This window comes from Aquarana catesbeiana, linkage group LG03, assembly GCF_042186555.1.
Source record: "Aquarana catesbeiana isolate 2022-GZ linkage group LG03, ASM4218655v1, whole genome shotgun sequence".
NCBI classification, from domain to species: Eukaryota; Metazoa; Chordata; class Amphibia; order Anura; family Ranidae; genus Aquarana; species Aquarana catesbeiana.
Genome location: NC_133326.1, coordinates 669,707,197 through 669,727,595, shown reverse-complemented (window position 1 = coordinate 669,727,595; position 20,399 = coordinate 669,707,197). Strand labels below are relative to the sequence as shown.

The 20,399-nt window shown below is 46.1% G+C and overlaps 1 protein-coding gene across 1 annotated transcript in view; it reads right to left on the bottom strand.

Annotated features, from left to right (window-relative positions):
- LOC141134081 (uncharacterized) overlaps window positions 1-20,399 on the bottom strand; it is a 127,918-nt gene that overhangs the window by 29,869 nt on the left and 77,650 nt on the right. Inside the window, exons 8-14 of the mRNA XM_073623668.1 lie at window positions 14,556-14,614; window positions 14,262-14,410; window positions 11,340-11,399; window positions 11,089-11,254; window positions 8,264-8,428; window positions 4,052-4,152; window positions 1,507-1,562 (exon numbers count right to left, since the gene is read on the bottom strand). Coding sequence (XP_073479769.1) covers window positions 1,507-1,562; window positions 4,052-4,152; window positions 8,264-8,428; window positions 11,089-11,254; window positions 11,340-11,399; window positions 14,262-14,410; window positions 14,556-14,614 — 756 coding nt within the window. The remainder of the gene's footprint in view (window positions 1-1,506; window positions 1,563-4,051; window positions 4,153-8,263; window positions 8,429-11,088; window positions 11,255-11,339; window positions 11,400-14,261; window positions 14,411-14,555; window positions 14,615-20,399) is intronic.

Sequence of the window (20,399 nt, the reverse complement as noted above, 5' to 3'; positions counted from 1 at the left end):
TCCATCTAGATAAAGGAAGGCCCGTAGATGTGGTGTACCTGGATTTTGCAAAAGCATTTGACACAGTTCCCCTGTACAAAATAAAGTCCATTGGCATGGACCATAGGGTGAGTACATGTATTTCAAACTGGCTACAAGGGCGAATTCAGAGGGTGGTGATAAATGGGGAGTACTCGGAATGGTCGGGGGTGGGTAGTGGGGTCCCCCAGGGTTCTGTGCTGGGACCAATCCTATTTAATTTGTTCATAAACGACCTGTAGAATGGAGTAAACAGTTCAATCTCTGTATTTGCGGATGATACTAAGCTAAGCAGGGCAATAACTTATCCGCAGGATGTGGAAACCTTGCAAAAAGACCTGAACAAATGAATGGGGTGGGCAACTACATGGCAAATGAGGTTTAATGTAGAAAAATGTAAAATAATGCATTTGGGTAGCAAAAATATGAATGCAATCTATACACTGGGGAACCTCTGGGGGAATCTAGGATGGAAAAGGACCTGGGAGTCCTAGTAGATGATAGGCTCAGCAATGGCATGCAATGCCAAGCTGCTGCTAACAAAGCAAACAGAATATTGGCATGCATTAAAGAGGGGATCAACTCTAGAGATAAAACGATAATTCTCCCACTCTACAAGACTCTGGTCTGGCCGCACCTAGAGTATGCTGTCCAGTTCTGGGCACCAGTCCTCAGGAAGGATGTACTGGAAATGGAGCGAGAACAAAGAAGGGCAACAAAGCTAATAAAGGGTCTGGAGGATGTTAGTTATGAGGAAAGGTTGCGAGCACTGAACTTATTCTCTCTGGAGAAGAGACGCTTGAAAGGGGATATGATTTCAATGTACAAATACCATACTGGTGACCCCACAATAGGGATAAAACTTTGGCCACTCATTAAAATTAGAAGAAAAGAGGTTTAACTTTAAACTATGTAGAGGGTTCTTTACTGTAAGAGCAGCAAGGGTGTGGAATTCCCTTCCACAGGTGGTGGTATCAGCGGGGAGCGTCGATAGTTTTAAAACTTGTTTTCTAATTTGATTTCATTGATTTGATTCAAATTCAATACGATTGGAATTTTGGATGAAATTTTGTTTCGTTAGTTCGGAATTGTTTAAATTTGTTGTTGTAATTTGGAAATTCAGATACAATCAAATCACCAAATAACGAAAAATGTGTCCACGTAAATGTTGATTCGGAATGAAACAAACCGCACGTGTCTACAAAGGACACATCCTACTGACAGTCAATTTTATTTATTATGTTCTTATATTTCCGTTTGCGGTTTTGAGCTGCACTTAGGCTTTAATGTTTTTGTAGATATACATACAGTATAAATAAGAGAAACATGTCAAGAGTTTTGACTGCATATTTTCTTGCCTACTTGGATATTTTAAATATGTGACAAAAGTGCATTTTTTTAATGAGGTGGTGGTGAAACAACAAGCCAAATCTTTATAAAGATTTATTTTGAATCAGACAAAAAAAGCGATAAGAGTTGTCTTCATACCTCAATTTGTGTGTTGATGTTTCCCAAGGCTGGTCTAAAGTTCCTTCTGGAATAGCCTGTTTAAAAACAAGGTACAAAGAAGAAATTAGTAAATCCTCATTTACCAGTTGCCCTAGAATTAGTTAAAATTTCCTGTCCCTTGGGATTCAAAGTCAAAATTTACATTTGTTTATAGGAAAAATATAAGTAAATTATTTTAAAGTTTATTCTTATGTAGAGATGAGAGTTAAGTATATGCAGGGCCAAAACTTTTTAATATTTCATTTTGGATAAAATGTGGAAATTAGAGCTCCTGCCTGTTTTTTTATTGTTGTGTCCCCTCTGTAGAGATTCACACTCTACATTTTCGTGGTGACCATTGTCTCCAGGATGGAAAATGATGGGAAGTCCAACATTTTGGACTTTTCACATCAACAGGAGGTGAAGGAAAACGTCTGATATGGAAAATGTTCTGGTGGATACTGAGTAAGAGGGAACCATCCATTGTTTTAGAGAGGATGTGTTTTACTTCCTGCTGTGTCTTTTGGGACAAAAATTAAATGGAAATCTCCCTGACAAGACACAGAAAGGAAAGAAAATAACCTGACAGAAGTACTCTCCTGATAACAAGAAAAAGATGCATCTTTACAGACAATGACCCTGTGGACAGGACCTGACTGCATCCATGTAGGTAGGGTAACACCTAGCCTGAAGGTATGCTCACCAATGCCAGGGACCAGGTGGAGACTCCGGCCATGTGAAGAATCAAAAATTAAGCCATTCCCAGACTTAGAGATGAACCACTTGTGTGTAGTAATAATGTACAGAGTTCCTCCATAAGCTGTTTTGTCCCAAGTAATTACACACTTGTAACTGTTGTCTGGGTTGCATTTGGAGGGACAAGCAGAGCTATTACCCACTCCACCAGTCCAGCGTACCTACGCTATCTCACTCCCAGTAACAGAATTAAACCCCACTGGACATATAGTGTGGGTCTCATGCATGTCCTCATTTAACTCTTTCCTTCCCATACCTAGTGATCGGTCCTTGGATCTCCGTAACGCTAGTCTGCTTCCAGTGACCGGAGGAGATGGACAGCTAGGGAGGGAACCAGAACACCAACCCCTCACTACTGAAAGACCTGTCATCCAATGGCCGCCCATCCACCGGACACATGGGTTCCAATGGGGTTTTTTTTAGAAGCACATGATTAATCGGCTTCAAAAAATGGTGTGTTTGGGGAGCATAGCAATGCAACCGGAGCCCACCCAGTTGTGGGATAATAGCAAAATAATATTCTCTATTGTCTTCCTGATTCTCCTCTCGGCCAATCAGGAAGCGGGTCCTGAGACCCGATTGGCCAGGGTATTTTAGGACTCACTTTCTGTTCGGCCGGGAGGAGAAGCACCCAGATCCCGAGCGGTACAAAGCCTTACATGTCTACAGATTGGCCCCGGCTTTTCCCTTGTCATCTGGCTCCTAAGGTAAGGAGTCCTCTGATTGTCCGTCTCCCACGGGGGGGGGGAGGGGTGTTTGGAAATAGCCACCTGCACATTTGTCTCTCATAGGGGGTGAATGTACTGCCATCTTCCTGACTATCTCCTGTGGGGGGTGGATGTATTGCCTCATTCCCAAATGTCTCCCCTGGGGGGTGGCATTAGTTTGCCGACCCCCCCCAAAATATTGAGCACTAGCCACCACTGCTGTCATCTAACCAGATAGCACACAAATGACTGGTTGCTGTAGCTGTTTTTTCCTTGCGGTTATCCATGGCCACTACTGCTTCTTCTCCGCTTTGTTAATGGTTTATCTTTTGTACCCAACATGCACCCCTTGAATATCTTCAGACCAGGCTCAATGCAGTGGAAACAACTTTTCTGAAAGTTCTGTAGAATTGTATAACATGAAATACCATCCTTAACCTAACTACACCTAATTGTGGCTGCCCTCCAGGTTGTCTGCATAGGTGACATAGTTTTGGGAACAGTCCATACTTGGGAAGACTTGAATGGAGATGTCCATGTTCTTGGGGTGCGCCGATGGATCGGCATCCTGTAGTGGACCACAGGTCCCAGCAAACCTTCACACTTGTCCCATCCTCTCTTAAGCACTGAGCCCCTTAGGATCCAGACCTCTTCCCTTTTATAACACATGGGAGGGAAGATGGACTCCAGAAACAGCCTGTGAACACACTCAGGGAAGGCAGCAAAACGTTAACCCCTTCCCCCTACCTTGAGCAACCAAAGCTAACTAAACATACAGTAGGCCACCTGCCTACACTCTCCTTTGCACTTTTAATTAAGGACAGCACAACATGCATACCCCAGCAAGTTTATACATATACAACTTATCACAATCATGTCATTCCACCTGTGATATAAGTGCTTTTAGAGACATCCAAGATATTTATAAAGAGAATATATTGTTCTTAAATGTGTGCAGCCAGACTAGGTAACTACAATTCCAGGTCTCAAATTTCAAGAAGTGGAAGTAGGGGATCACAATATGACCAATGCCGCTCCTGTTCCTATGCCTCCACAGAAGAAGTTGAGGGTATTCCACATACCTTGCCATTCTTGATTTCGATCATCTATGTTAATGTTGTTAGTCCATTCATCATTTTTGTCTTCTTCAAACCACTTGCCAGCCTCATTCAGGATTGCCTCCCTAATAGCAAAAGGATTTAAAGATGATTAAAAAGAACCAATTTTGTGATTTTTTTTAATGCAAATGAATAGTAGGATGACTTTATAATCTATACAAAAAATAGTAAATTTGGCTATAAATAAATGGGCCTTACATTTGAAAAATCCAGCTTTTACACAAATCTTTACTTATAGCTTAAACCAGGTTTAGATGGAACAGGGATGGGTTATAATCCTTGCCAGGGTTAATTGAAGGTTGAAACACCATTCGGGAGTTTCCACTTCTGCGTTCTGTGACATAAGAAAAAATGGAGAGAGCGGGTGTCCTTAAAACAAAAAGAAAAAAGACCCCAACAGAAACTTGTCTGTGTACCCATCGGAGAGATGTAGACAGGTCCACCCCCAAACACACCACATAAACCAGTCCAAAGAGAATGGGTGCTTGACTACAGAGGTATGATAGAAAATCAGACCACCAAAACTGAAAAAAAATGGATTCTTCTGTTTGAAGAGGTTTGTAGGCGAAAACATTGTCGTGTAGAACCCAATTCTAATGCAGCGTACACACGACCGGACTTTCCGGCAGACTAGGTCAGACGGTCTTCCCGACGGACTTCCGGCGGACTTTCTGAATGGACAGACTTGCCTACACACGACCAGACTTTCCGGCAGACTAGGTTCGCCAATCTTCTGGAGTTATAGCGGACTTTCCGAATGAATGGACTTGCCCACACAAGGACAAGTCCGTTCATTTTGAACGTGACTCGGGTACGACGGGACTAGAAAAGGAAGTCAATCTCGCCGCTTTTGTCAGCGAGATTGACACCTTGTGGGCCCCGTCACAAGGTATACCAGGCCCTTAGGTCTGGTATGGATTTTATGGGGAACCCCCTACGCCGAAAAGATGGCGTGGGGGTCCCCCCAAAATCCATACCAGACCCTTATCGGAGCACGCAGCCCGGCCGGTCAGGAAAGGGGGTGGGGACGAGCGAGAGCCCCCCCGAATCGTACCCGGCAGGTGTTGTAGCGGCCCTTGCGTCATATTTGGTCCATCGGACCAGCATACAGATGAACAGGCTTTCCGATAGGAACTGAGTCCGGAGGAGTTCTGGCGGGAAGATTTGAAGCAAGTTTCAAATCTAAAGTCCGTCGGATTTCCGACCGAAACGGTCCGTCGGAAGTCCGATGCAGCCCACACAAGGTCGGATTGTCCGTTGGATTCGGTCCATCGGACCAGTCTGGCCGAAAAGTCCACTCGTGTGTACGCTACATAAGAGAAGTGATCCATGTAACCCAAACACATGCCACCTATGAAATACTATTTGCTTCCTCTACTGGCAAATACCAAGTAGCTGGTGCATCTTGGATGCCGTGGACCGACTGGTATGACGAGTCCTTACCTATTTAATGCTATATTTTCTATCCATCTATATACAAAACATTTTGACTGTGTTGCTTTTTGATTTGTTCCCTACTTTTTACTTGCTTGATCTTAGTACCATCTTCAGAAATTACAGTGATGCAGCGTACACACGACCGGACTTTCCGACATAACTAGGTCGGATGGGCTTCCCGACGCACTTCCGGCGGACTTCCAACGGACTTTCTGAACGGACGGACTTGCCTACACATGACTGGACTTTCCGGCAGACTAGGTCCGCCGGTCTTCCCGACGGACTTTCGACGGAGTTACGGCGGACTTTCCGAATGAACGGACTTGCCCACACATGGACAAGTCCATTAATTTTGAACGTGACTCGGGTACGACGGGACTAGAAAAGGAAGTCAATCTTGACGCTTTTATCAGCGAGATTGACACCTTGCAAGCCCCGTCGTGGGGCATACCAGGCCCTTAGGTCTGGTATGGATTTTAAGGGGAACCCCCTACGCTGAAAAAACAGCGTGGGGGTCCCCCCAAAATCCATACCAGACCCTTATCTGAGCATGCAGCCCGGCCGGTCAGGAAAGGGGGTGGGGACAAGCAAGCGCCCCCCTCCTGAACCGTACCAGGCCGCATGCCCTCATCATGGGGGGGTGGGTGCTTTGGGGGAGGGGGGAGCCCTGCGGCCCCCCACCCCAAAGCACCTTGTCCCCATGTTGACGAGGACAAGGGCCTCTTCCCGACAACCCTGGCCGTTGGTTGTCAGGGTCTGCAGGCGGGGGCTTATTGGAATCTGAGAGCCTCCTTTAATAAGGGGGCCCCCAGATCCCAGCCCCCACTCTATGTGAATGAGTATGGGATACATCGTACCCCTACCCATTCACCTAGGGAAAAAGTGTCAATAAAAAAACACACTACACAGGTTCTTAAAGTAATTTATTAGACAGCTCCGGGGGTCTTCTTCCGACTTCGGGGGTCTTCTTCCGACTTCAGGGGTCTCTTCGGCCTCTTCTCCCGCCATCCAGTTCTTCTCGGCCGGGATCTGGGGGGCCCCTTATTAAAGGGGGCTCCCGGATTCCAATAAGCCCCCTGCCCGCAGACCCCGACAACCAACGACCAGGGTTGTCGGGAAGAGGCCCTTGTCCTCATCAACATCGGCGGCCCCCTCCCCCAAAGCACCCACCCCCCCATGTTGAGGGCATGCAGCCCTGGTACGGTTCAGGAGGGGGGGGCGCTCGCTCGTCCCTACCCCCTTTCCTGACCGGCCGGGCTGCGTGCTCGGATAGGGGTCTGGTATGGATTTTGGGGGGACCCCACGCCATTTTTTTAGCGTAGGGGGTTCCCCTTAAAATCCATACCAGACCTAAGGGACATCGTCGTCTAATATTGCAGCGAGCGCGAGATGTAGTACCCTGCCCTTGCGTCGTATCTGGTCCGTCGGACCAGCATACAGACGAACGGGCTTTCTGTCAGGAACTGAGTCCGGTGGAGTTACGACGTAAAGGTTTGAAGCAAGTTTCAAATCTAAAGTCCGTCGGATTTCCGACTGAAAACGTCCGTCGGAAGTCCAATGCAGCCCACACACGGTCGGATTGTCCGCCCGTGTGTACGTGGCATGAGTGTTTCCAATATCATTTTCTATGTGTATTGGTTAAAGCCTTGCAGGTGTGTTGTTTGTGACTGTAACTTTTACAAACTTTAATAAAGACATTTTGAAAGGAAAAATGAAAACATATGCAGTCACCACATCTAAAGACTGTTTAGCTGAAATGTATTACATTTTTGGATTTGGATTTAGATATGCCTAAAAATGATTGATGCTCCAGGCTGCCTATAGTTTGTGACATAATAATGATACTTAATTTGTATAGAGTTGTAGTTAACATAACGAGTGCTAAAGAACGGGAATTAGGCGTGTTAAAACACATGGCAAAACACCTCCTCTATGTGCAGTGTTGCAGCACCAATCATTGTGTAGTAAAACTCAAAACAAAATGCATAGTAGCCCACCAAAATGCATGTGTGTATACATTTTGTGTGTCTGCATTTACTGCAACAGAACATGTAACTTAGAATGGGCCCTCCAGTTATTGGGAAAGGCTTGAACCTTACTTTCTGTGTTCCTTTTAGAGATATTTTCCCTTTTTTTGGCCTAGCACATCCTTATCAAGAATATACAGTAGATACCCATAGCCAACTATTGTAACCCCTTTGAAGGTCCTTAAGATACCAAACATCTCCTGCTAAAGGAATTCTTAACTAGGGCCTCTGTCAGCCGGCTGTGGGCTTGTGTCAATGACATCAGTTTGACGTCAGCTTGAGACACTAGTGAGATCATTCATAATTCATTGATAGGTCCATTTGGCCTGCAGTTGATCTCCTTCTGATCTGCATTTAAGCTTCTCTAAGCCACATTAAACCCAAATTTCAGACAAACTCCAAACTCATTCCAAATAGTGAGGAAGGGTTTTGTTTTTTGCCATCCATGCATTCCTGTTCCAGAGATGTCTATGCCCCTGTTTTTGCATGGGTGCCACATGGACTAGGAGTAATAAAAAAACAAATCTTCCCATTGGGTTCACAGATAGAAATGGGTACCCTACTTAGATTTTAATTTCACCCCACTCTATCCAAATCTAAAAATTTCTGAAGTTAGATGTTATTTTTATATGGGGACACATGCTGTTTATACAGATTTTGTTTGCAGGAAGAACCACAGAGTAGATGTACTGTATTTTGCTTATGGTCTCACCTGTCATTCTTTGACTTTTTAGATCTGTACAGGAGGAATAGTACAGTGCAAATGATGACGACCAAGACACCAATGGCTGCTCCCACGCCGCCATATAAGGCATCCTTAAGAATTTGGCCCGTACAGTCTGAATTTGTGTACATATACTTGTCCAATGCTGGGCAACTGAAAAAAAAAAAGATGTAACAAGACTGTTAACCTCATTGGTGAACATACTCACTTTATTAATGTCTAACACTCCACCTCCAGGAAACTTGAAAATTTTCCCTTGCTGTGAGGCTTGGCCTGCACTGCAAAGGTTAACTGCTGATTTAGGGAGTATAGAACAGTAGACTTACTTATTCGATCCTCCACTCTTCTGTGCTAATCAACCAATCGCTGCAGCGTCCCCCCGCCCATGCTCCAGTGAGTAAGGGAATAATGTCATCAAGAACAACGCAGGGAACAAAGACCTGTATTGGATGTGAGTACTAAAAGGGATAGTCCACTGGTGAGCATGGGAGAGCGCCATCTGCTGAGACAGCAGAATGTTAGGTAGGTAAAAGTATTTTTATTCTCTTCTAGCCCCACTGCAAGGGAGAATTTACATTGTATCACAGTTGGGCTGCAAGTAGTTGTCCTAATGTAGATTTTACATATTATTTAATATGTGCCAGTCAAGGTTTTGCATTTTGCAATGAAGTATGGTAAGTCCATGTATAAAGCTTGAGAAAGGACTGTTTCAATTCCAAAACACACAGCATAAGTGTGCTGTATTTAAAGTTGCTTCATTAAAGTATTAATTTCACAATATCCATCAAGTGCCAATCTACCTCTTTGCATACCGCTGGTGCACCCCATGGCATTGTTCAAGGAATGAAATGACCGTTTAGGGCAGAGGTAGGCAACCTTGACCCTCCAGCTGTGGTGAAACTACAAATCGCATCGTGCCTCTGCCTCTAGGAGTCATGCTTGTGATTGTCAGGGTCTTGCAATGTCTCATGGGACTTTTAGTTTTAAAACAGCTGGAGGGCCAAGGTTGCCTACCCCTGGTTTAGGGGATCACTGTTCAAGCTTAGGAATGTCACAAGTGGTCAGCAGTCTTGTCTACTAGCAGGTACTGTACCCATTAGGAAATAGTAGCAAAGTGAAGAGGTTCCAAAAGATTAAGATATTTATCACATTCCAAGTGTGGTAGGCTGTAAGAAGCCTGTATGGGCATTAAATAGCAACACAATCCTCTTTTTTAATCTAAATGATGGAAACAGTTCATAATTTGGTTGGTTGTATTGACTAGCTGGATCGAGTGCTGGGGAATTTTTCGCATCATAAATGAAAATCCTGTAGTCAATGATCTGGATAAGAGAGCACTCATTGTCTTCTGCGGTGTCACAACCTCTGGGTAGATGCCCCTTTCCTGATGAACTAGGTTCTGCAGAGTTTTGTGTCCACAAGGGAACAATGCCAAAGGAGCATACTCTTTTTAGTGACTTTATTGCTGGTTACTTGCTGACAGGGCCAGGACAATGGATGGGGGGATGGCAGAAGGGGAAAGTGCCCCTGAAGCAGGTATTGACACGTAGAGAGAGGGTGCATTGTGAGCCTCAACCACTCCATTTTCCTGCTTCTCACTTGATCAGGTGCCTCAATAGTCGCTGGAGGGAGGGTTCTGCTTACTCCTGTCTCCAACAGAAGCCTGCATTGGGCAGATGAGAGCAGCTGCCTGCTAAGAACTCTTCTCCATCTCAGTGTGGCAGCAATGGGCAGTGAAGGCACACTGACTTTCTTCCTGTCTCCCCTTGTCATGTTATATCATATGACTAGAAACAGGAAGAATGAGAAGCTGCCTTCATTTATGGCAGGCTGCTCACTGAGAAGAAGGACTAAATTAGGTGAGTATATAGAGGGTGGTGTGACAACTCAACCCTAGACCTTCCCCCTACTCCTCAAAACCCCCCAAGAGCCCCTTAGCTTTCCTTTCCCTTAGAGAACTTCAGCAGCCCTTCCTTCCTCAGGTCCCCCCCAGATCCATAGATAGTAAAGCAGTCCTCCTAAGACTGACACAACACAAGAACAGGCCCCACAAAGAGAATAAAAAGTTGCTGGGAGCATCAGGATTACTGATGTGGGATGGCCCTTGGGGCTGCTGTACCACAATGAATTGCCCACTGATATGTGCCTTGAGCTATGGGGCTCAGTGCATGCTTTAAGACGTGTCTTTTGAGCTTAGCTTACACTTGTGGTTGGGGGTTGAAAAATGGAGGTGTTTTTACTCCCCCTCCCCCCAACTGCCCTACCTAAAATGCAAAGGAAGTCAAAAGGGAATATACACATGCTACGGCCAGGATACATTGTGTGCCATGGCAAACATTATCCTCCCTGTCTCGTTTGGTGGACAGTACCGCCCACTGAACATAACCCACTCAAGTGAATGGGGTCAAGCAGCAACCACCCTGCAGTTGTGTGCAATGCCCTTGGTTATGGTGCGGGCTTTGAGGGGTTAAAACAGGCAGTGCGTAGGCGAAATAATGCCTCCTCAGCGCCTGTAAAATGCCCTACAAAAAGCGATCAACAGCAGATCGCTCTTCAGGACACCACACTTGTAAACAAGCCCTAAGGTAGGTGGATGAGCAGGGATTCATCTTAGTACACCATTAAAGCTACATGAATACAGGCTTTGCAAGTGTAGCTTGAGCTGCTCCAGTAGTTCATTAGTGAATGAATGCCGAATAACAAGTGACATACACAAGCCTTGAATCTGCGGTGCTAATACAGAGAGGTAATATAAATCTACTGTATGTACCTCTAAATGCATGAAATAATGAATTCGATCAAAGACTACTCACAAGCAGCGGGGCCCCGTCATCTTCTCGATCTGACAGGTTCCTTTATGACAGTCCACATAAAAAGGAGATTTGTTTTCGCAGCGAGACACGCAGATAGGATTCCCAGATTCAAAAATCGGATCGAAAAACTCTTGAAAACCTTCTGCAACTGTTTGCTTGCATTGCTCTGATGAGACAAGAGATACAATGTGGCTTTGACTTCCTACCGTATCATCCTATGACAAGTCACTGAAAAATCACATTTCACCTACCTTCAAGAGATTTTGGTGGTGTTCCAATCACTGCGTAATCTTCTGCAACACACAGGTTGTCTATAGGGGGGGGAAAACATAAGATTATGATGTAAAGTTTGGTATAAAAAGTATAACTTCTGGGTTTGCAGATGACATATAGGTAAGTAACTGAGTGCATTCCCTTTAGGATGTCTGTGATTTAAACTCTGACCTGGATGGGCAACTATCTGACAAATAAGGTTCAATTCTTTCCACTGATGGATGGTATATGGTATATGTCGGCAGCAGTATATTATTTTCATATACTCCCGATTGTTACAGAGTCAGGTGGAATTGATTCAACTGTAATGCCGCGTACACACGGTCGGACTTTCTGGAAAGCTAGGTCCGACGTACTTGCCGCCAGACTTCCGGCGGACTACCGCCGGACTTTCTGAACGGCCGGACTTGCCTACACACGACCGGACTTTCCGGAATCCGGTCTTCCCGACAGACTTCCGCCGGACTTTCAGAATGAACGGACTTTCCCACACACGGACAAGTCCGTTCATTTTGAATGTGACTCGGGTACGACTGGACTAGAAAAGGAAGTCAATCTTGCCGCTTTTATCGGCGAGATTGAAACCTTGCGGGCCCCGTCGCAGGCATCCCAGGCCCTTAGGTCTGGTATGGAACTTAAAGGGGAACCCCCTACGCCGAAAAACCGGCGTGGGGGTCCCCCCCAAATCCATACTAGACCCCGATCCGAGCACGTAGGCCGGCCGGTCAGGAAAGGGGGTGGGGACGAGCGAGCGCCCCCCCCTCCTGAACTGTACCAGGCCGCATGCCCTCAACATGGGGGGTGCTTTGGGGGAGGGGGCGCCCTGCGGTGCCCCCCCACCACAAAGCACCTTGTCCCCATGTTGATGAGGACAAGAGCCTCTTCCTGACAACCCTGGCCGTTGGTTGTCGGGGTCTGCGGGCGGGGGGCTTATCGGAATCCGGGAGCCCATTATAATAAGAGGGGCCCCTAGATCCCGGCCCCCCCACCCTATGTGAATGAGTATGGGGTAAATGGTACCCCTACCCATTCACCTAGGGAAAAAGTGTCAATAATTAAACACACTACACAGGTTTTTAAAATAATTTATTAAACAGCTCCGGGGGGATCTTCCTCCGGCTTCGGGGGTCTTCTTCCGGCTTCGGGGGTCCCTCCGGTTCATCTTCTCCCGGCGTCCGGTTGGTTCTTCTCCGCTCTCTCCGGCCTCTTCTCCCGGTGTTCCAGTTCTTCGGCTGGCTCCTCCGCTGTCTTCAGGTAGCTCTCTTGCCAGCGGAGGTCCGGACTTCTGGGCTTCTTGTCTTCTCTTCACTTCCCCAGATGTTGACACGACGCTCTCTCCGGCTGGACTGGTCTCTGAGGGCTCCGTTGTGACTTATATAGGTGGAGACCCCGCCCCCTTATGATGTCACAGTCCCTGGGCATGCTGGGACTGTGACGTTTTAGGGGGTGTGGTTACCGAGTTGGAGAGAGCGACCTGATCTTCACCAAATGATTTCTCATCCTCTGGCAGCGATCTTCTGAATGTCACATCATGGTAAGCTGTGCTGTCACCCTACGATCTGTCTTTATATCTTGCTGATCCTTTCAGCTGCTCTTTGCATCCTGAGATTGTGTCACGTACCTGGTGGAGATCGAGCTGTAGAGGGGGTTTCTCTTGCACCTCCTGTCCAATACCCCTGATAGAGCTGACAGGGGGTGGAGGACACAGAGTGGCACGGGGCCTTTATAGCAGGTGGTACCAGCTTAGGCTTGACAGGGAAACCGATGGCCGTAGATCACCAGACAGACACCAGAAACTGGAACTCCGTGATGCTGGATCAATAGGCAGGAGCGTAGCCGTAACATAAGCCAAGGGGTCATCAACAACCCGGCAATGCAGGTACAGGAACGTGAGACTAAAGCAGGTTAAGGATACAAGCCGGAGTCGGTACACAATTGTGCAGCAAGGTACAGGAGCATGAGACAAGAGCAGAGTAAAACACAGGCTGAGGTCACAGGTAGACAGGCAGAGGTCCAGAGGAGGGTTTAGATCAAACTGGGTCAAACACAGGTAGGCAGGAAGCAGATCAGGGCACAGGGAAACAGGAACAAGCTGAAAGACCACTCAGCAATGTGTTCATGTCGTTGTTTGGTTTAAATGGGCCATTTGGCAGCAGCGTGTGCACGTGTGTGCGCGCACGCATACTCATGAATGCGCGAATGCATATTTCTTCTTGTGTGCTCGCTTGGTTAACTGGGTTTATCTTACAGATTGCTTGCTCATTGTACAGATCATGTATGTATGTTCTTCCCCAGAGCTCTAGCACGGTGTCCTACCGCTGCTCAATGTCTTACTTGCGTGACTTTTCCAATAATGACTAAGGATGGGCTCGGACGTGTTCGCAGCTCCACGTGCCCGAGCCCGCCAGGAAGCTCACACTGCGCAGGACTAATCACAGCAGTGAGACATTTCCCAATCTGCAGCTGCACAGATTGGGAAATGTCCCACTGCCCGTGATTAGCGCTGCTTAGTGTCAGCTTCCTGGCGGGCTCGGGCACGTGGAGCTGCGAACGTCAGCCAGATGTCAGGATCAGCCTCCCTGGCACCGGTGAGATGAGTCCCACACTCGGGAGTCGGGACAGCATGGGACTAATTTCTGCTCCCCTCTAAATGTTGCACCGGGGCAACCGTCCCAGCTGCCCCCCACGGTTTGCACAGCTTGAATTGACACTAGCTGCATTTGGGACATTGCATCCGTGCACATGCTTCTCTACACAGCTCCAAAACATCCCAGGAACCAATAATATCCAATCTTTTTATGTTGCAGGGGTAAATGCTTCCATACACATAAAGCCTAAAATAGAAATCAAGCAAGTCTATTGGTCTAGTGGTCTAGTGCTAGCAGCTGTGTTGTACTTACTGTTTTCATCTACACAGTTGTTTTTCCTCATTTCTTCGAGATTTTTTACTACCTCTTCACGTGCTTGGTTGAATATTTGATCTATATTCTCATCTGGCTTATAGTCTAATTCCATAATAAGCCTATGAGCCACAATAATGCTTCCTTGCCTGTTGGGGACATAAACATTTTACGGATCAGGATTTATTTTTTATTTTTTCACACATACCGTATACAGTATATTTGTGGAATTATCATTAAAAAGTTACAAAATTCCTGATTCCTCCAAAAAATGGCTTCAAAATCTCTTCATACCTTATGGACAGTATTTCAACTTCTTTAAACCCAGTAACATTCCTATAGACATCTTTCATCTATTGAATAAGAAAAAGAAAAGCAAACAGTCACGTAGGATTAACATCTCTAATATAGAAAACAACGTTTTGCATCTGGGAAGGGAATTTGCACCTCTGGGGAGGTACCAACATCTTGTAAGTTTAACATAGAAAATAATGACCCTAAATGGGATCTTTAAGGCTGTGTTCACACTAGTCCAGTGCGAATTGCAGCTTCGTTTTCTGTGTAAAGATAAAAATGATTCACTCAGCGGTTCATCTCCATTGTAGCTACGGATCAGCTGACCTGAGAGAGGACGGGAGGTGTAGGAGGAGAGGGAGAACAGTCCTGTTCAGAACGGAACACATCTGCGAATCAGATGCATTCCCATTGAAGATTATGTGCCTGCAATTCACACTGCACTGCCTAGAAAACGCACACAATGTTTGTGCAATGCAAAATGCGGATGCAACGCACATATGTGAACCATACCCATTGAAAATTACATGTTTGCAAATGTTCTGCGAATTGGATGCAGTGTAAGCCGCATCCTATTTGCAAAAGTGTGAACCCGGCCTTAAGGGTAAGATCAAGAAAAATGCAAAGGTGAACTAACTCCAAATATCCTGGCTGCCCCTCTGGACCACTCTGCACATAGTGGCTGTGATTCCCTGTGCTGGCGATGTGCACTGCAGTACACAGCTTTGGAGTGAGTATCTATCATAATGTTCATAATGGCAAACATTCATTGGTCGGTGCAGCCACAGGGTTGTGCTGACCAATGAGAGAGAAACGCTTCATCTTCCTCTAACACAGTGGTTCTCAACTCCTGTCTTCAGGGCCCACTAACAGACCAGGTTTTATGTATTACCTTGGGGAGATGCCAACTATAATATTGCAATAACTGAGCAGCAAATGATATCACCTGTGATGTATTTCAGTTATCTTGCAAACCTGTCCTGTTGGTGGGTCTTGAGGATAGGAGTTGAGAACCACTGGTCTACATGTCCTATAAGAAAGAAGCACTTCTCAGTGGTCAACATGGTCACGTGGTTGCACTTACAGATGGGCGCATGGCATTGTGAACATTATGATGGATACTCACTCCTGGGCTGTGCATAGTAGTGTATGGTATACAGACCAATACACTAAAAGCACGGACCATTACGGTCACTGTTAGGCTGGATTTACACCTATGCATTTTTAGTGCTTTTTGCATTTTGCAGATTTGCACTACAGTCCATTTAACCACTTGCCGACCGCCGCACGACTATATACGTCGACAGAGCGGCACGGGCAGGCAAAAGGACGTATATGTACGTCCTTGCCTGCCCGCGGGTGGGGGGTCCGATCGGACCCCCCCCGGTGCCTGCGGCGGTCGGCAAATCTCCCCCGGCGATCGGAGGTGAGGGGGAGGCCATCCATTCGTGGCCCCCCCCTCGCGATCGCTCTCAGCCAATGGGATCATTTCCCTGCCTCTGTATTGTACACAGAGGCAGAGGAAATGATGTCATCTCTCCTCGGCTCGGTATTTTCTGTTCCGGGCCGAGGAGAGAAGACTGCAATGTAAGTGCACCAACACTACACACACAGTAGAACATGCCAGGCACACTAAACACCCCGATCCCCCCCCCGATCGCCCCCCGATCCCCCCCCAATCACCGCCCCCCCCCCGTCACAAACTGACACCAGCAGTTTTTTTTTTTTTTTTTTTCTGATTACTGTATTGGTGTCAGTTTGTGACAGTTACAGTGTCAGGGCAGTGAGTGTTAGGCCCCCTGTAGGTCTAGGGTACCCCCCTAACCCCCCCTAATAAAGTTTTAACCCCTTGATCACCCCCTGTCACCAGTGTCGCTAAGCGATCATTTTTCTGATCGCTGTATTAGTGTCGCTGGTGATGCTAGTTAGGGACGTAAATATTTAGGTTCGCCGTCAGAGTTTTATAGCGACAGGGACCCCCATATACTATCTAATAAATGTTTTAACCCCTTGATTGCCCCCTAGTTAACCCTTTCACCACTGATCACTGTATAACCGTTACGGGTGACGCTGGTTAGTTTGTTTATTTTTTATAGTGTCAGGGCACCCGCTGTTTATTACCGAATAAAGATTTAGCCCCCTGATCGCCCGGCGGTGATATGCGTCGCCCCAGGCAGCGTCAGATTAGCGCCAGTACCGCTAACACCCACGCACGCAGCATACGCCTCCCTTAGTGGTATAGTATCTGATCGCATCAATATCTGATCCGATCAGATCTATACTGGCGTCCCCAGCAGTTTAGGGTTCCCAAAAACACAGTGTTAGCGGGATCAGCCCAGATACCTGCTAGCACCTGCGTTTTGCCCCTCCGCCCAGCTCGGCCCAGCCCACCCAAGTGCAGTATCGATCGATCACTGTCACTTTCAAAACACTAAACGCATAACTGCAGCGTTCGCAGAGTCAGGCCTGATCCCTGCGATCGCTAACAGTTTTTTTGGTAGCATTTTGGTGAAATGGCAAGCACCAGCCCCAGGCAGCGTCAGGTTAGTGCCAGTACCGCTAACACCCACGCACGCACCGTACACCTCCCTTAGTGGTATAGTATCTGAACGCATCAATATCTGATCCGATCAGATCTATACTAGCGTCCCCAGCAGTTTAGGGTTCCCAAAAACGCAGTGTTAGCGGGATCAACCCAGATACCTGCTAGCAACTGCGTTTTACCCCTCCGCCCGGCCCAGCCCAGCCCACCCAAGTGCAGTATCGATCGATCACTGTCACTTACAAAACACTAAACGCATAACTGCAGCGTTCGCAGAGTCAGGCCTGATCCCTGCGATCGCTAACAGTTTTTTTTGTAGCATTTTGGTGAACTGGCAAGCACCAGCCCCAGGCAGCGTCAGGTTAGTGCCAGTAGCGCTAACACCCACGCACGCACTGTACACCTCCCTTAGTGGTATAGTATCTGAACTGATCAATATCTGATCCGATCAGATCTATACTGGCGTCCCCAGCAGTTTAGGGTTCCCAAAAACGCAGTGTTAGCGGGATCAGCCCAGATACCTGCTAGCACCTGCGTTTTGCCCCTCTGCCCGGCCCAGCCCAGCCCACCCAAGTGCAGTATCGATCGATCACTGTCACTTACAAAACACTGAATGCATAACTGCAGCGTTCGCAGAGTCAGGCCTGATCCCTGCGATCGTTAACAGTTTTTTTGGTAGCGTTTTGGTGAACTGGCAAGCGCCAGCGGCCTAGTACACCCCGGTCGTAGTCAAACCAGCACTGCAGTAACACTTGGTGACGTGGCGAGTCCCATAAGTGCAGTTCAAGCTGGTGAGGTGGCAAGCACAAATAGTGTCCCGCTGCCACCAAGAAGACAAACACAGGCCCGTCATGCCCATAATGCCCTTCCTGCTGCATTCGCCAATCCTAATTGGGAACCCACCACTTCTGCAGCGCCCGTACTTCCCCCATTCACATCCCCAACCAAATGCAGTCGGCTGCATGAGAGGCATTTTTATGTCCTCCCGAGTACCCCTACCCAACGAACCCCCCCCAAAAAGATGTTGTGTCTGCAGCAAGCGCGGATATAGGCGTGACACCCACTATTATTGTCCCTCCTGTCCTGACAATCCTGGTCTTTGCATTGGTGAATGTTTTGAACGCTACCATTCACTAGCTGAGTATTAGCGTAGGGTACAGCATTGCACAGACTAGGACACACTTTCACAGGGTCTCCCAAGATGCCATCGCATTTTGAGAGACCCGAACCTGGAACCGGTTACAGTTATAAAAGTTACAGTTACAAAAAAAGTGTAAAAAAAAAAAAAAAAAAAACACAAACAAAAATATAAAATAAAAAATAATAGTTGTCGTTTTATTGTTCTCTCTCTATTCTCTCTCTCTCTATTCTCTCTATTGTTCTGCTCTTTTTTACTGTATTCTATTCTGCAATGTTTTATTGTTATTATGTTTTATCATGTTTGCTTTTCAGGTCTGCAATTTTTTATACTTTACCGTTTACTGTGCTTTATTGTTAACCATATTTTTGTCTGAGTACAGCATTCACGACTTTGAGTGGTTATACCAGAATGATGCTTGCAGGTTTAGGTATCATCTTGGTATCATACTTTTCAGCCAGCGGTCGGCTTTCATGTAGAAGCAATCCTAGCGGCTAATTAGCCTCTAGACTGCTTTTACAAGCAGTGGGAGAGAATGCCCCCCCCCCCCACCGTCTTCCGTGTTTTTCTCTGGCTCTCCTGTCTCAACAGGGAACCTGAGAATGCAGCCGGTGATTCAGCCAGCTGACCATAGACCTGATCAGAGACCAGAGTGGCTCCAAACATCTCTATGGCCTAAGAAACCGGAAGCTACGAGCATTTTATGACTTAGATTTCGCCGGATGTAAATAGCGCCATTGGGAAATTGGGGAAGCATTTTATCACACCGATCTTGGTGTGGTCAGATGCTTTGAGGGCAGAGGAGAAATCTAGGGTCTAATAGACCCCAATTTTTTCAAAAAAGAGTACCTGTCACTACCTATTGCTATCATAGGGGATATTTACATTCCCTGAGATAACAATAAAAATGATTAAAAAAAAAAAAAAAATGAAAGGAACAGTTTTAAAATAAGATAAAAAAGCAAAAAAATAATAAAGAAAAAAAAAAAAAAAAAAAAAAAGCACCCCTGTCCCCCCTGCTCTCGCGCTAAGGCGAACGCAAGCGTCGGTCTGGCGTCAAATGTAAACAGCAATTGCACCATGCATGTGAGGTATCACCGCGACGGTCAGATCGAGGGCAGTAATTTTAGCAGTAGACCTCCTCTGTAAATCTAAAGTGGTAACCTGTAAAGGCTTTTAAAGGCTTTTAAAAATGTATTTATTTTGTTGTCACTGCACGTTTGTGCGCAGTTGTAAAGCATGTCATGTTTGGTATCCATGTACTCGGCCTAAGATCATCTTTTTTATTTCATCAAACATTTGGGCAATATAGTGTGTTTTAGTGCATTAAAATGTAAAAAAGTGTGTTTTTTCCCCAAAAAATGCGTTTGAAAAATCGCTGCGCAAATACTGTGTGAAAAAAAAAAATTAAACACCCACCATTTTAATCTGTAGGGCATTTGCTTTAAAAAAATATATAATGTGTGGGGGTTCAAAGTAATTTTCTTGCAAAAAAAAATAATTTTTTCATGTAATCAAAAAGTGTCAGAAAGGGCTTTGTCTTCAAGTGGTTAGAAGAGTGGGTGATGTGTGACATAAGCTTCTAAATGTTGTGCATAAAATGCCAGGACAGTTCAACCCCCCCCAAATGACCCCATTTTGGAAAGTAGACACCCCAAGCTATTTGCTGAGAGGCATGTCGAGTCCATGGAATATTTTATATTGTGACACAAGTTGCGGGAAAGAGACAAATTATTATTATTTTTTTTTTTTTTTGCACAAAGTTGTCACTAAATGATATATTGCTCAAACATGCCATGGGAATATGTGAAATTACACCCCAAAATACATTCTGTTGCTTCTCCTGAGTACGGGGATACCACATGTGTGAGACTTTTTGGGAGCCTAGCCACGTACGGGACCCCGAAAACCAAGCACCGCCTTCAGGCTTTCTAAGGGCGTAAATTTTTGATTTCACTCTTCACTGCCTATCACAGTCTCGGAGGCCATGGAATGCCCAGGTGGCACAAACCCCCCCCCAAATGACCCCATTTTGGAAAGTAGACACCCCAAGCTATTTGCTGAGAGGTATAGTGAGTATTTTGCAGACCTCACTTTTTGTCACAAAGTTTTGAAAATTAAAAAAAGAAAAAAAAAATTTTTTTTTTTGTCTTTCTTCATTTTC